General features: G+C 34.8%; 1 protein-coding gene across 5 annotated transcripts in view; it reads left to right on the top strand.

Moving 5' to 3' along the window:
- Positions 1–16,374, top strand: part of EEA1 (early endosome antigen 1) — a 138,271-nt gene that overhangs the window by 108,931 nt on the left and 12,966 nt on the right. For all 5 annotated transcript variants that reach the window (XM_073213613.1, XM_073213614.1, XM_073213615.1 and 2 more), the window contains 4 exons: positions 1,126–1,456; positions 1,834–1,935; positions 3,708–3,902; positions 14,987–15,169. In XM_073213613.1, the coding sequence (XP_073069714.1) occupies positions 1,126–1,456; positions 1,834–1,935; positions 3,708–3,902; positions 14,987–15,169 (811 nt within the window). The remainder of the gene's footprint in view (positions 1–1,125; positions 1,457–1,833; positions 1,936–3,707; positions 3,903–14,986; positions 15,170–16,374) is intronic.

The following is a 16,374-nucleotide window of genomic DNA, read 5'->3' as shown; positions in this document are numbered from 1 at the left end:
ATTTATGGGAAAGTTAACTAGCATACTAAATAAATATAACAAGTCCTAAACTTAGGGTTATGTGACAGATTTTAACTGTATTAAAATAGTAAAATAATATTATCATAATGACTTTTCAGACCTATAAAAATTAGGTACATTATCCTACGAGTGTATTTAATGTCATCATTTTTATAACAAGTAATAGTAAATTTCTGGGACTGAAAAGTTGGAAAATTTTAAGGTATAGATACAGTTCTGATATTATATTAATACTAATACCCATTTTCAAATACATGGATAGCACAGCTTTTAATAACCTATTTTTAGCATACTTTTGAGTTCATACTGACTATAAAGTACAATAGAAACAATATGCATTCCAGAAATTTATTACTTTGCATCTGGTTTTATTTTCACTTAAAAAATTGTTGATCTTAATGCATGTTTTTCTTTAGGTGCATAATATGTATTATTTCATTCCTTTTGTGAAAAGAGTAAAAGTGTTTAGTTTAACTTTTCTAAAGCTATATCTTCATTCCTCATTCTTGTAGTTTATTCAGTTAGGTGTAGAAACTTATGTTAAAGGACAAATAACAAATCTCATATAATCTGCTAGGCTCTAGGATTAGATTAAATCTGTTGTCTTTCCTCTGTGCTTGAAATGAAATATTTTTATTTACTGTATTTTTTTGGAAGTTTAAGACCTATCAAAAACATGTGCTTTAGGTTTTCAACGAAAGAGGCAAAATTCTATATGTGCTTGGTGACTAACACAATGAATAAGTTCTTTAGGATACATGAAAAAACTTTTCTGGCTGTTGCAGACTAGAGCATCTGCTATACGCTCAGTTTTCTTTGGGGGGATCCATTGTGGTGACAAGACTGGGTTAAGTGTCGAGGCTTAGATGGCCTTGGCTTTATCACTAATTTATTTGACTTTAGAAAAAAAAATCTTCATCTGCTAAATGATCAGCTCAGATATTCTAAGGCATTTTTTGGTTGTATGGTCTTATGACATTAAATTATTGTTTTCTGAACTACACAAGAAAGTTAAAAACAATAATATTTTAAATTAATTTTTAATGTTAAATTAGAAATGATAAATTATACATTCTTTAAAAAAATTATTTCTTAAATGTTTAGAGTATCCAGTACAAAGTTGGAGCTACAGAAAAAATCTGAAGCCCTTGAAAATATTAAGCAAATGCTTACTAAGGAAGAGGAAGAAAAAATAAACTTGAAAAAAGAAATTGAAAATTTAAGTCAAGATGCAAAGATGCAACACAAGGAATTGAATAACAAAATTCAAACTGTGGTAACAGAACTACAAAAAGTGAAGATGGAGAGAGAAACTCTAATGACAGAGCTTTCTGCAGCAAAAGAGAAATTATCAAAAGTTTCTGATTCTTTGAAGAACTCCAAAAGTGAATTTGAAAGGGAAAATCAGAAAGGAAAAGCTGCTATATTAGATTTGGTTAGTTGTTTATATTTACTTTTTTAGGTAGAAGTGATTTTTATTTCAAATGTATTGATTTTTTTAGCATAAATTAATTATAATTAATTCTGTGACATACAAATGTGATTTCCAGAGTGTTCTAAAATATTATCTAAATATTATCTGAAGCATTTATTATAACTGTTGGTTGATGAATGAAATTCTTAGCCTTTTCCTGTCTCTTCCCGTTTACTACTATAGTATTTGCCTGTTTAACTGAAGTAGATGATTCTATCCCATCTTAAACCATCAACAGTTCTAGTTAGTTCCTTTTGTGGATCTTACTATGCTTAAAAACCACACTTCCTAACCTTACTATAAATATTTTCTGCATAATGTAGTTTCTATTCTTTTAGGAAAAAACTTGCAAGGAATTAAAACATCAACTTCAAGTACAGACAGAAAGTGTACGTAAGGAACAGAATGAACTGAAAAAGTCACTTGAAAAAGAGGAGGAGGTAGGATTTTCCTTTCCTTTAGCATAGAAGATCTAAAGCATAATAGGTTTTATATTTTCAAAATGTTTTCACATTGATATGTCAAAGGAAGGTTTATTTCTCTGAAATGTAATGGATCATACACACATAATTTAAAATTGTCATGTATGTTTTACTATGAAAATATTTAAGCCAATTTATAGAAGAAGACCCAAAATAAAGGATTATAATTAATAAAGGTGAAAAATGGAGTCAACTAACTGTAGAGTTATAATTAGATAATATAGATTAAGCGAATATTATTTATAGTTGAAAAAATATCTTGATAGGCTTTCCATAGAAATGATAATTTAAGGGCTCTTATTTTATGGGCATTTATATTAATGGTGTATTTGATAATTGTATAACAGATTTTTCTATGGTTAATGCTTCTATTCAAAGAAGCAAATGAGTGAATATATGAGTGTGTGTGTGTGTGTGTGTGTGTGTGTGTGTGTGTGTGTGTGTGTATAGTTATTTTCTGAGGACCTACCTCTAGCAGCTGGAGTCCAGACACATAGCTTTCTAGAGATTTGATTTGGTAAAGCAGCAAAATTTAGTTCTGACAAGTCTTTAATATGTTCTGTACTGGCTGTTGATTGAAATAAGACATCTGTGCTTTAGATGCCAGCCATGTATGTGACAAAATTATGGTGGCTTAGTGCCCAAGCTCTGAATCTAGATTGTCCAGATTTATATCCTGGCTGTGCCATCTATTAACTATGCTGTCTTGCTTTAGCTTAGGCAGATTATATAATCTCCCTGTGCTCCAGTTTCCTCAGTAGTAAAATGGGGCTAATAATAGACTCTATGTCACAGAATTATTTTGAGAAATAAATGAGTTAATACATTTCAAAATGCTTAAAACACTGTAATAAAAGAAATGCTCAAATGTTAGCTTTCACTTTTTCATTGGTTTTCATAACATAATCATCATTATTGTTATAGTTACTACTGTTTTGTACAAAAATATTTACCTTTATGTTGGAGATAGCTGAAACTTCTATATATAGCACCAAAAGTTTTTTACAAGTATCTTTGAACATGGTCAAATGCTCAAAATAGGTTCATATGCAATATGCATAGAACATGAAAACATGACTTTATTTGGAAGGGCTGGAGAGAGTAGTAGTTCACCTTGGTTACAGAAGAACCTGAGTGTGACTTCTATGTTATACTTAATTTTGAACAAAAATATATCCTAATATATTGTAAAAACAAAATAGTAGCAAAATATTCCCCAGATCTCTGAGGAAACTATTGTGTGATATAGTTTAGTGTTATCAGACAGATACTAAACATATATGCCAAAAATGATTTTTGTTTTATCATAGCTAATATAGTGCTGTTCTTTCTGATTAACCATGGCCACCAGGCTTAGTAAGCATTTTGAGAATATTCTTTGAGAATAAGGAGAGTAGACATTCCAGCAATCTAAAGATTGATGTTGGTATTTCTATTTTATGTGATACAAGGGAATAATAGTTCATTTACACATGCTATCCAAATAGGTAAGTTAAAATGTAGAATTAAACAAATATTGATGATTAATCCAGCATTCATCTAACAGTGAGTGGTGTCAATTATGAAAGCTCCAGGAGAGCAGGGCCTATTATTTTTGGTTTACTGCTGATTACCTGTGGCCAATAGGGTCACTAGTTCCTTCCTAGAGTAATGCTTGGTATATAATAGATACTCAATAAATGTATGTTGAATGAATAAATGAATGCTAAACAGATTTTATTTTCTTTTAGACTAGTCATCAGTTGAAATTGGAACTCAGTTCAATGCAGGGGCAAGTCATACAGTCCCAAAATACTTTAAAACAAAAGGAAAAAGAACAACAACAACTTAAGGGCAACATAAATGAGCTTAAGCAATTGACTGAACAGAAGAAAAAGCAAATTGAAGCACTCCAAGAAGAAGTTAAAATCGCTGTTTCACAGAAGGTTAGGGATATGATAATTGTTTACTTTTTATGGGAGGAAAAACTTTGCAGTTAAGGTAATGTAATTAACACAGATGAGTTACAAAAAAGAATAGTTGGTATATGCTCAAAATTTTTCTAAGTTAAATGTATAAAAGCATTTAATCATGTGATTAAATATCTGTCTGGATTTTCTCACTATAACCATGTTGTCATATAACTATTTTGTAAAATTATAGTCCTATGATTTTTCTGGTACATGTAAAACTACCTTTTTATAGAGAATAAGGTAGAACAATGTTAAGAGAATAATTTATACATTTCAAGTGTATTCAAAAATGTTAAAGGAATTTAAAAAATTACCCTTATTACGGGGAAATAACAAAAAAGTACAAAATGGGATAAATTTTAAAAATTCAATAGTGCACATTGCATGTAATTGTTTCTTGAAGTTACATCGTAGCAGTTTCCATTTCCAAACTATTCTACTTTATTATTGAGCATCTGTTTTTCATTTTTAAATGTTTTAATACTTGTCCAGACCAAGAGTTGATAAAAAATCAATTGTACTTAATATTTGAACAAAACAAGTTCTTCCCCATTATTGGTATGTGCATGTTAATTGACTCATTGAGAAGAGAGAAGTAAAATCTCTGCAATGTAGAACAAACAAAATACGTCATGTCATTAAGAGTTGTCTGTCACATTAACCAGAGAAAAGAAAAATTAACCCACAAATGCATATTTTATGTTGACTGCTATTTTTAAAACTATTATTATGCCACTTTACAGGACTAACTTTCTAATAACACAAAGACTAGAAAATTTGCCTATGCTCATCTATGTGTGTGATCATTTATAATCATAAGTCAGGATGTAATAATCACAATAGGTATTTTGTTGTATACTTCAATATCTTGAGGTCATTCCAAAATCTATTAGCCTTGTGTCCAAGTATTCCCCACATCTTCATTTTTTAACATTATATCTTAGTGAATTAAAAAAAACAAACTACTTTTACTACATTTTCTTTTTTATTAAATTCTAATTACATTTATATTAATATATATTGGCTCTACCTTGCATGGTTTTACTGGATGACATCTTAAGGGTTTTGAGATTTAGAGGAAATGTTCATATTGGTAGTTCTCTTGTTTGGACTGTTATAACAAAAATACCATAAATGAGGTGGCTTAAATATAGACATTTATTTCTCACAGTTCTGGGGGCTGGAAAGTCTCTTCTAAAGGCATTCTGAATATCCAGTTTTTGGTGAGAGCTTATAGATAGGTTCCTGGCTGTATAGATAGCTGCCTTCTTGCTGTATCATCATGTGGCTGAGAGAAAGGTCCTTCTTGGGTTTTTTCTTATAAGGGCACTAATCCCTTTCATGAGGGCTCCATCTTTATGACCTTATGACCTCCCCAAAGCTCCACCTCCAAATACCATCATACTGGGAATCAAGGCTTCAACATACAAATTTTGGGGGGACACATTCAGCCATAACAGTGGTTCACTTATATTAGCATATAGTACTAGGATAAGGAACCCTTTTTAATCTTGGGGAGAACAGCATTTTAGGGAGTGTTGGGTGGATAACCAGTCTCTATAAATTAGACTTGGAATTTGAAGTAACTGAAAAATCATTGAAAAGCAAGAATAGTTTGGTATTGTTGAAGAGCAGTGTAGCATCATGGAAAGAAGATACGTTTTTGGAGTCAGGCAGATCTGAATTTAATTTTTATGTGACACACATTAGGTTTATGGTTATTGGAAAGTGATTCATCTTTCTGAGCTAAATAAAATGGGGTCATAGAGTTGTTGTAAAGATTGAAATAATGCATTTAAACTGGGCACAGTTAAGTAGGACTGTGCCCAGTGCAATGTGGAAGCAAAATAGTTGGATAATATATGGAAGTATAGCAAACTATGATCTAAGAGTGTCAGTGTGAATGATAGATGATGCAGTGATGGTCTGACAGTTATTACTGGCTCACAGTGAAATAAGAAAATGAGGTTAATGTTTAAATGGGTGTAGATGTGCATGTGTACACACTTAGATACATATAAAACACATAGAGGTACATACATGTTTATATATATATATGATTGGGAGCCACTAGTCAAGGATCCAGCAAGCAGGCTATGTAAGTCAACAGTTTCCTGCATCAACTTTATTCAAAATCTATTGCGGGAATACAGAATGAATAGAATATGCTTCCTACTCTTCAGTAGAATATAATTAAATGAGGAAGCAGGATGTAAAAAAAAGATAACTGTAATATATAAAATGAGAGTAAAACAAGAACTTAAAAACATATATAAGAAAAACGGGAACTTAATAGAAATTTTAACTGGCTTCCTAGACAAGCTAGCATTTAAACTGGGCCTTTGAAGATGATAATAATTCTGAAAGATTAAAAAAAGGAGAAAATCATGTATCAAGGAGAGGAAACTATTAGCAAAGTTTGCAAAACTTAAAAATATGTCATTATAGAACATTAGCTATTGGAGTTCATTGTAGATGGAAAAGTGAGGGGAGGTTAAGTCTACAGAGTTAGATGAAGTCAGATCACAGAATATGTTATATAGTTGTTTCCATTTAAAATTTTAATATTGTAGGACTAAAGGTTTTTCAGAAGGGAGGAATGTGATCAGACCTGTTTTAGAGCAAAAACTGATCAGTGTGTGAAGGATAATTTGTAAATTCCTGTCCTGCCTGCACTGTGCTTTGGAACTTTGGGTTTACTTCTGTTAAAGCAATTACCAAATTGTTGCATTGATCTATTTGCTTATTTATTTTTTAAATGTACATCCTCACTAAGAGATTTGAGTTCCTCAAAGTCAGAGAACTGTGTCTTTTAATAAATAAGCTATCAGTTTTTGAAAAATGAATGACTAAATCCATCAGTCAGAGTAAAGATTATAAAGACCCAAATATGAACCAAAACGGACATTATGGACATTATTGAAACTTTGCAGAGGGCTTAGTTGAGAGTCATAAAGGTAATTAAAGAGAAAGAAAACTAGATTTGTGGAAAAAAATGTTAAAAGAAAAGGAGTCATGTTCTACAAAAGAAAATGTGTATGATTGCAGTATCATTTTCAACATGAAAAAAGATGTCCAGGAATCCTTTAGCATGAAGGCTAATTTGGAGGAAACGAAAGGGAGGTGACATGGGATATTAGTAGATAATGCGTGGGGCGATCAACCTCTCTTTCCTTTATAGGCAGTTAGCACTACCTCCTGCTAACCTGTCTTCTAGCTCTCTTTTTTTTTATTCATTTTGTTATCATTAATCTACAATTACATGAAGAACATTATGTTTAATAGACTTCCCCCTTCACCAAGTCCCCCCCACAAATCGCATTATAGCCACTGTCCATCAGCGTAGTAAGATTCTGTAGAATCACTACTTGTCTTCTCTGTGTTGCACAGCCCTCCCCATGCCCCCCTCCCCACATCATACATGCCAATCGTAAGGTCCCCTTTCGTTTTCCCTGTCCTTACCACCCCCCTTCCCACCCATCCTTCCCAGTCCCTTTCCCTTTGGTAACTGTTAGTCCATTCTTGGGTTCTGTGATTCTGCTGCTGTTTTGTTCCTTCAGTTTTTCTTTGTTCTTATACTCCACATATGAGTGAAATCATTTGGTATATGTATTACATCTCCTTTATCCATTCATCTACTGATGGACAGTTAGGTTGCTTCCATTTCTTGGCTATTGTGAATAGTGCTGTGATAAACATAGGGGTGCATCTGTCTTTTTCAAACTGGGCTGCTGCATTCTTAGGGTAAATTCCTGGAAGTGGAATTACTGGGTCAAATGGTATTTCTATTTTGAGCTTTTTGAGGAACCTCCATACTGCTTTCCACAATGGTTGAACTAATTTACATTCCCACCAGCAGTGTAGGAGGGTTCCCCTTTCTCCACAACCTCACCAACATTTGTTGTTATTTGTCTTTTGGATGGTAGCCAGCCTTACTGGTGTGAGGTGATATCTCATTGTGGTTTTAATTTCCATTTCTCTGATGAGTAGTGATGTGGAGCATCTTTTCATGTGTCTGTTGGCCATCTGAATTTCTTCTTCGGAGAACTGTCTTGTTCAGCTCCTCTGCCTATTTTTTAATTGGATTATTTGCTTTTTGTTTGTTGAGGTGTGTGAGCTCTTTATATATTTTGGATGTCAACCCTTTATCGGATCTGTCATTTATGAATATATTCCCCCACACTGTAGGGTACCTTTTTGTTCTATTGATGGTGTCCTTTGCTGTACAGAAGCTTTTCAGCTTAATATAGTCCCACTTGTTCATTTTTGTTTTGGTTCCCTTGCCCGGGGAGATATGTTCATGAAAAAGTTGCTCATGTTTATGTCCAAGAGATTTTTGCCTATGTTTTTTTCTAAGAGTTTTGTGGTTTCATGACTTACATTCAGGTCTTTGATCCATTTCAAATTTACTTTTGTGTATGGGGTTAGACAGTGATCCAGTTTCATTCTCTTACATGTAGCTGTCCACTTTTGCCAGCACCATCTGTTGAAGACATTGTCATTTCCCCATTGTATGTCCATGGCTCCTTTATCATATATTAATTGATCATATATGTTAGGGTTAATGTCTGGAGTCTCTATTCTGTTCCACTGGTCTGTGGCTCTGTTCTTGTGCCAGTACCAAACTGTCTTGATTACTGTGGCTTTATAGTAGAGTTTGAAGTTGGGAAGCGAGATCCCCCCCGCTCCCACTTTATTCTTCCTTCTCAGGATTGCTTTGGCTATTCGGGGTCTTTTGTGTTTCCATATGAATTTTAGAACTATTTGTTCCAGTTCATTGAAGAATGTTGTTGGTAATTTGATAGGGATTGCATCAAATCTGTATATTTCTTTGGGCAGGATGGCCATTTTGACGATATTAATTCTTCCTAGCCAAGAGCATGGGATGAGTTTCCATTTGTTAGTGTCCTCTTTAATTTCTCTTAAGAGTGTCTTATAGTTTTCAGGGTATAGGTCTTTCACTTCCTTGATTAGGTTTATTCCTAAGTATTTTATTCTTTTTGATACACTTGTGAATGGAACTGTTTTCCTAATTTCTCTTTCTATTAGTTCATTGTTAGTGTATAGGAAAGCCACAGATTTCTGTTTGTTAATTTTGTATCGTTCAACGTTGCTGTATTCCAATATCAGTTCTAGTAGTTTTGGAGTGGAGTCTTTAGGGTTTTTTACGTACAGTATCATGTCATCTGCAAATAATGACAGTTTAACTTCTTCTTTACCAGTCTGGATTCCTTGTATTTCTTTGTTTTGTCTAATTGCCATGGCTAGGACCTCCAGTACTATGTTGAATAACAGTGGGGACAGTGGGCATACCTGTCTTGTTCCCGATCACAGAGGAAAAGCTTTCAGCTTCTCGCTGTTCAGTATGATGTTGGCTGTGGGTTTATCATATATGGCCTTTATTATGTTGAGGTACTTGCCCTCTATACCCATTTTGTTGAGAGTTTTTATCATGAGTGGATGTTGAATTTTATCGAATGCTTTTTCAGCATCTATGGAGATGATCATGTGGTTTTTGTCTTTCTTTTTGTTGATGTGGTGGATGATGTTGATGCATTTTTGAATGTTGTACCATCCTTGCATCCCTGGGATGAATCCCACTTGGTCATGGTGTGTGATCCTTTTGATGTATTTTTGAATTCAATTTGCTAATATTTTATTGAGTATTTTTGCATCTACATTCATCAGGGATATTGGTCTGTAGTTTTCTTTTTTGGTGGGGTCTTTGCCTGGTTTTGGTATTAGGGTGATGTTGGCTTCATAGAATGAGTTTGGGAATATCCCCTCCTCTTCTATTTTTTGGAACACTTTAAGGAGAATGGGTATTATGTCTTCTCTGTGTGTCTGATAAAATTCTGAGGTAAATCCATCTGGCCTGGGGATTTTGTTCTTTGGTAGTTTTTTGATTACCACTTCAATTTCGTTGCTGGTAATTGGTCTGTTTAGATTTTCTGTTTCTTTCTGGGTCAGTCTTGGAAGGTTGTATTTTTCTAGGAAGTTGTCCATTTCTCCTAGGTTTCCCAGCTTGTTAGCATGTAGGTTTTCATAGTATTCTCTAATAATTCTTTGTATTTCTGTGGGGTCCGTCGTGATTTTTCCTTTCTCGTTTCTGTTTCTGTTGATGTGTGTTGACTCTCTTTTCCTCTTAATGAGTCTGGCTAGAGGCTTATCTATTTTGTTTATTCTCTCAAAGAACCAGCTCTTGGTTTCATTGATTTTTTTCCTAATGTTTTATTCTTCTCAATTTTGTTTATTTCTTCTCTGATCTTTATTATGTCCCTCCTTCTGCTGACTTTAGGCCTCATTTGTTCTTCTTTTTCCAATTTCTATAATTGTGACGTTAGACTATTCATTTGGGATTGTTCTTCCTTCTTTAAGTATGCCTGGATTGATATATACTTTCCTTTTAAGACTGCTTTTGCTGCGTCCCAGAGAAGTTGGGGCTTTGTGTTGTTGTTGTCATTTGTTTCCATATATTGCTCGATCTCTATTTTAATTTGGTCATTGATCCATTGATTATTTAGGAGCATGATGTTAAGCCTCCATGTGTTTGTGGGCCTTTTTGCTTTCTTTGTACAATTTAGTTCTAGTTTTATACCTCTGTGGTCTGAGAAGTTGGTTGGTAGGATTTCAATCTTTTGGAATTTACTGAGGCTCTTTTTGTGGCCTAGTATGTGGTCTATTTTGGAGAATGTTCCATATGCACTTGAGAAGAATGTGTATCCTGTTGCTTTTGGTTGTAGAGTTCTATAGATGTCTATTAGGTCCATCTGTTCTAGTGTGTTGTTCAGAGTCTCTGTGTTCTTACTTATTTTCTGTCTGGTGGATCTGTCCTTTGGAGTGAATGGTATTTTGAAGTCTCCTAAAATGAATGCCTTGCATTCTATTTCCTCCTTTAGTTCTGTTAGTATTTGTTTCACATATGCTGGTGTTCCTGCGTTGGGTGCATATATATTTATAATGGTTATATCTTCTTGTTGGACTGACCCCTTTATCATTGTGTAATGTCCTTCTTTATCTCTTGTTACTTTCTTTATTTTGAAGTCTATTTTGTCTGATACTAGTACTGCAACACCTGCTTTTTTTCTCCCTGTTGTTTGCATGAAGTATCTTTTTCCATCCCTTGACTTTTAGTCTGTGCATGTTTTTGGGTTTGAGGTGAGTCTCTTGTAAGTAGCATATAGATGGGTCTTGTTTTTTTATCCATTCAGTGACTCTATGTCTTTTGATTAGTGCATTCAGTCCACTTACATTTAGGGTGATTATTGATAGGTGTGTACTTATTGCCATTGCAGGGTTTAGATTCATGCTTACCAAAGGTTCCAGATTACTTTCCTTACTATCTAAGAGTCTAACTTAACTCACTTAGTATGCTGTTACAAACGCAATGTAAAGGTTCTTTTTTTTTCTCATTTTTCTTCCTCCTCCGTTCTTTATATATTAGGTATCATATTCTGTACTTTTTGTCTATCCCTTGATTGACTTTGGGGATAGTTAATTTAATTTTGCATTTTCTTAGTAATTAGATGTTCTGCTTTCTTTACTGCGGTTTTATTACCTCTGGTGACAGCTATTCAACCTTAGGAACACTTCCGTTTATAGCAGTCCATCCAAAATAGACTGTAGAGATGGTTTGTGGGAGGTAAATTCTCTCAGCTTTTACTTATCTGGAAATTATTTAATCCCTCCTTCAAATTTAAATGATAATCTTGCCAGATAAAGTAATCTTGGTTCCAGGCCCTTCTGCTTCGTGGCATTAAATACATTATGCCACTCTCTTCTGGCCTGTAAGGTTTCTGCTGAGAAGTCTAATGTTAGCCTGATGGGCTTCCCTTTGTATGTGATCTTATTTCTGTCTCTGGCTGCTTTTAACAGTCTGTCCTTATCCTTGATCTTTTCCATTTTAATCACTATGTGTCTTGGTGTTGTCTTCCTTGGGTCCCTTGTGTTGGGAGATCTGTGGATCTCCATGGCCTGAGAGACTATCTCCTTCCTCAAATTGGGGAAGTTTTCAGCAACTACCTCCTCAAAGACACTTTCTATCCCTTTCTCTCTCTTCTTCTTCTTCTGGTATCCCTATAATACAAATATTGTTCCATTTGGATTGGTCACACAGTTCTCTCAATATTCTTTCATTCTTAGAGATCCTTTTTTCTCTCTGTGCCTCAGCTTCCTTTGTATTCCTCTTCTCTAGTTTCTATTTCATTTATCTTCTCCTCCACCATATCTAATCTACTTTTAATACCCTCCATCATGCTCTTTAACGATTGGATCTCCAACCTGAATTCATTCCTGAGTTCTTGGATGTCTTTCCATACCTCCATTAGCATGTTGATGATTTTTATTTTGAACTCCCTTTCAGGAAGAGTCACGAGGTCCATATAATTTAAATCTTTCTCGGGAGTTGTATTAATAATTTTACTCTGGACCAGGTTTCTTTGGCATTTCATATTTGTATATGGCACCGTCTAGTGTCCAGAAGCTCTATTCTGGAGCTGCTTAGCCCCTGAAGCAATGTTGGGTGTTGCAGGGGAGCGGTATTGGTCCCTGCAGGGAGGAAAGAGCTGTTCCCTGCTTCCCGGCTGCTGTGCCTGTCTCCACTGCCTGAACCAGTGGGCTGAGCACACAGATATAAGCTTTTGTCCCAGAGCTGCTGGATATGGATCCCTGCTTTCCACAAGCAGCTGGAATCCCAGTCTCCCCAGGGACTCCTCCCGTCCCAGCTTTCCAACCCCGTAATCAGAAGAGTATGATGAAAGCACCATGAAATGTAGGTTTGTGCTCCCAGCGCATTTCTCCGGAGCTAGGTATTCAGCAGTCCCAGGCCTTCCACTCCCTCCCTGCTCTGTTTGTCTTCCTCCCGCCGGTGAGCTGGGGTGGGGGAGGGGCTCGGGTCCCGCGGAGCCACAGCTCTGGTACGTTACCCCGTTTGGTGAGGTCTGCTCTTTTCTCCAGGTGTGTGCAGTCTGGCGCCATCCTCTTCCCTGTTGCTCTCTCAGGATTAGTTGTGCCAGCTATATTTTCTAATTGTATCCAGTTTTAGGAGGAAGCGTCTGTCTCTCCTCTCTCGCCACCATCTGCAGGGAGCTTTTTGTTTTCTAGTTCTCTTAAATCCATCCCCTTTTCTTACTTCCCACTGCCAGCCATAGTCCAGGCTTTCTTTTCTTCTTACCTGGGCTATTAAAATAAGCTCTTAATAGACATCCCAGGCTTTTCTACCTCCAATCTATTTGTAATTCAGTCATTCAAGAAATATTACGAGTCACCAATTTTATGCCATGGCAAAAGTTTGAGTGTTAGAGATACACTCGTGAACAGACGAGGAGCCTGTTCTCATGGAGCTTACAGTTGGGAAAAGAAAGTAAACAGGGTGATGTGAGAGAAGTGTTGGGATAGAGACCTACTAAAGGTTGGGTGATCAAAGAAGTCTCTCTGGAAAGATTTGAGCTGATACATGAAATTCAAGAACTATCTATACAAAGGTCAGCAGGGACAACCAGTGCATAGACCTTAAGGTTAGAATAAGCTTGGTATTTTCTAAAAACAGAAGGCCAATATAGGTTAAGTATAGTGGGAGAGAAGGAGAGTAATTTGAGATGAGTTCAGATGAGTAGAACAGGCTAAAGCATATGCATGCAAACTTGTAGATTACAAGATAATAGAGAATGATATATTTTGTTTTAAGGATAATTAGAATTGATTGGAGAATTTTTAGGCAGAAATGGTGTGATCTGACTAAAGGGAGATAAAGGAACAAGCAGGGAAAGCATTGAAAAACTACTGCAGTAGTCTAGACAGTACATGATGATGACATGAACTAAAGTGTTAGAGGCAGATGATTTAGGAATATATTTTGGAAGTTGAATCACCAGGACTTGCTGATAGATTAGATGGTGAGGGAGGATGGAAAGAGGAATCAAGAATAACTCTAGGTTTGTGGCTTGTGCAAGTAGACAGATGGCCATATTTACTGGGGAAGTAGCAGCTTTTTTGATGAGCATGGTTGCTGTCAGAAACCTCAGTACTTGGATTTAATGAGCCTCAAGTTCAGGTGGAGAGGTCAGAGCTAGAGACATAGATGCAGGAGTTAGTTGTAAGTAAATGACATTTAAAGCCATGAGTCTAGTTGAGATCTAGAAAGAGACTGTATATAGAATAAAAGAGGGCCAGGGACAGAATCCTGGGGTCCTACAATATAGAGAAATAAAACAAAAGAAGAGTTAGTAATAGGTTTTAAGAAGGAATGACCAGTGAGGTAGGAAGAGAACCTAAATCAGAAGGTGCCCTGAAAACTATGTTGAAGAATGTTACTAGGAAGGGATATCATAAGCTATTTCAAGTACTGCTGGGAGGTCAAGTAAGGTGTGGACAAGAACATGAATACTGCTTTTTGTAATAAGCAGGTCTCTAGTAACTTCAACAACAGTTTCACTGAAGCAGCAATATTTATTTTAAAAGCCAAGTGATTATTTTCATACTGTGTATACATAGTCATAATTTGTGCATATCTCCTGAATCTTCTTAGAGATTAAAGACAAATTTAGAGGAGTTGTACCTTTGCAATGTTTTCTTTTTCTCCCTTAATGTTAAAGATGACCTAGAGAAATTTCCTAAGTTATTCTCAAATGTCAAGGAGTAGAAACTGTATACTTCAATGCAGTATATTGGCTTTTTAATTTCTTTCATGTAGAACTTCCTCTTAGATCAATCTTAAATTATATCATCTTCTAAAGCATCTAGCAGTGTAACTTTCACCTAGTGTGATTGTTGCTCTGAGTTTCCTGAGACCTTGGTACTTAGGGCCTCCAGTGAAATGCTCTTTTTCTTTATTTAATTGCTTCTTCACTTTTTGGCTTTTAAATTGGGACTTGTTGGAATTTTTAATTTTTTAACTTTGTGACTGTAAGATAATAAGTTACTCTTTATTAAAGTTAGAAGGATTTGGGGGCAAAAATTTAGTTCATTTCTCAAGGATCTTCTTATTGTATGGATTTCATTTAGTATTTGTAACTGGTTTTGGTTTGCATACTGTTTTAAATAACTGTTGTATGTTTCAGACAGAGCTTGAGAATAAACTACAGCAGCAGTCAACAGAAGCAGCCCAGGAACTCACAGCAGAGAAAGAGAAAATATCAGTGTTACGGAACACCTATGAAAAAAGTCAGGAAAATCTAAAACAGCTTCAGTCTGATTTCTATGGGAAGGAATCTGAACTTCTTGCCACAAGGCAGGATCTTAAGGTATAGTAAACTATATATGTGTGTGTGTGTGTGTGTGTATGTATATAACATACATATATATTTTTTTATTAAGCTATCATTAATATACAGTCTTAATAAAGCAACATTGTGGTTACAACATTCACCCATATTATCAAGTCTCCCCACACACCCCATGGCAGTCACTGTCCATCAGCATAGTAAGATGCTATAGAGTCACTACTTGTCTTTGTGGTATTACACTAAACTATATTATATCATAAAAACTCAGTTGTTTATAGATGTTTAAATGATTGATTTGAATATAGAAAGGCAAGGGAATGTTAGTATTTGTGGACTATCATGCTTGTTTTCTATTAAATTATTATATCTGGAGTAACATGCTTTTTAAAAATTACATTGCTTTATAACCATATATATATTACACATTTAAAAATAACTTATAACAGTAAAATAATTTGGAAATATGTTAACTGCTACATTATTAACTTATCTAAGAACTTTGCTATTTTTTTGTAAAAAGTTAACTTGAAAAAAGGACTGCTGTTAGAAAATCTAAAGAGTTTTAAATGTAAACCATTTGTAAAAACACAATTTTACTGTTGCATGTCAGGCAATATTTACTTTTGTTTTATATATTTGTCAACTTCCCAAGGCTATTGGAATGCCTAATGATTAAAATTAGGAGATTACAGCTAAAAGTAAACTTAACCTTAATTATCTAAATATTTATGGTGGCTTTGTCCTTGGCAATACTGTTTGATTAAAGTGTCATGTTTATTAAAATGAAAGATATGGAAAAAGAGTAAATGGTTTGTATGCAGTATTTAAGGGTATCAATTCTCTAAGGTAAACAAAACATTTCTGTTCTTTCCGAGAAGATTCAGCCAGTTCTTGCTCTCTCTCTCTTCTTTTTTTGGCACAGTGAAATACTATGCTTTTCTTTCCTATGTTTAGATTTTTCCTTTGTTTAATTTGAAGTATGTCCTTGAAAAATAATGTTGAAAATCACAGAATATTTATATATTTTATTTATAAACTGTTATAGGGAAAGCTTTATGACTGAGGTAGGACTTGACCAGGTCCAGAGGATATATGGAATTTAAACACACAGAGAATCCTGAGAAAGGTCATTTCATCCAGAGGCACATTTGAGAAAAGGTGGTGTAGTGGGAATGAGCAAAGCCAGAAGACAGTTAATACTATTATCTTGCTAGAGTGCTGGT

This window comes from Manis javanica, chromosome 10 (genome assembly GCF_040802235.1).
Source record: "Manis javanica isolate MJ-LG chromosome 10, MJ_LKY, whole genome shotgun sequence".
NCBI lineage: Eukaryota > Metazoa > Chordata > Mammalia > Pholidota > Manidae > Manis > Manis javanica.
Note: the sequence above shows the minus strand (reverse complement) of the source record. Positions and strands in the feature narration are given on the sequence as shown.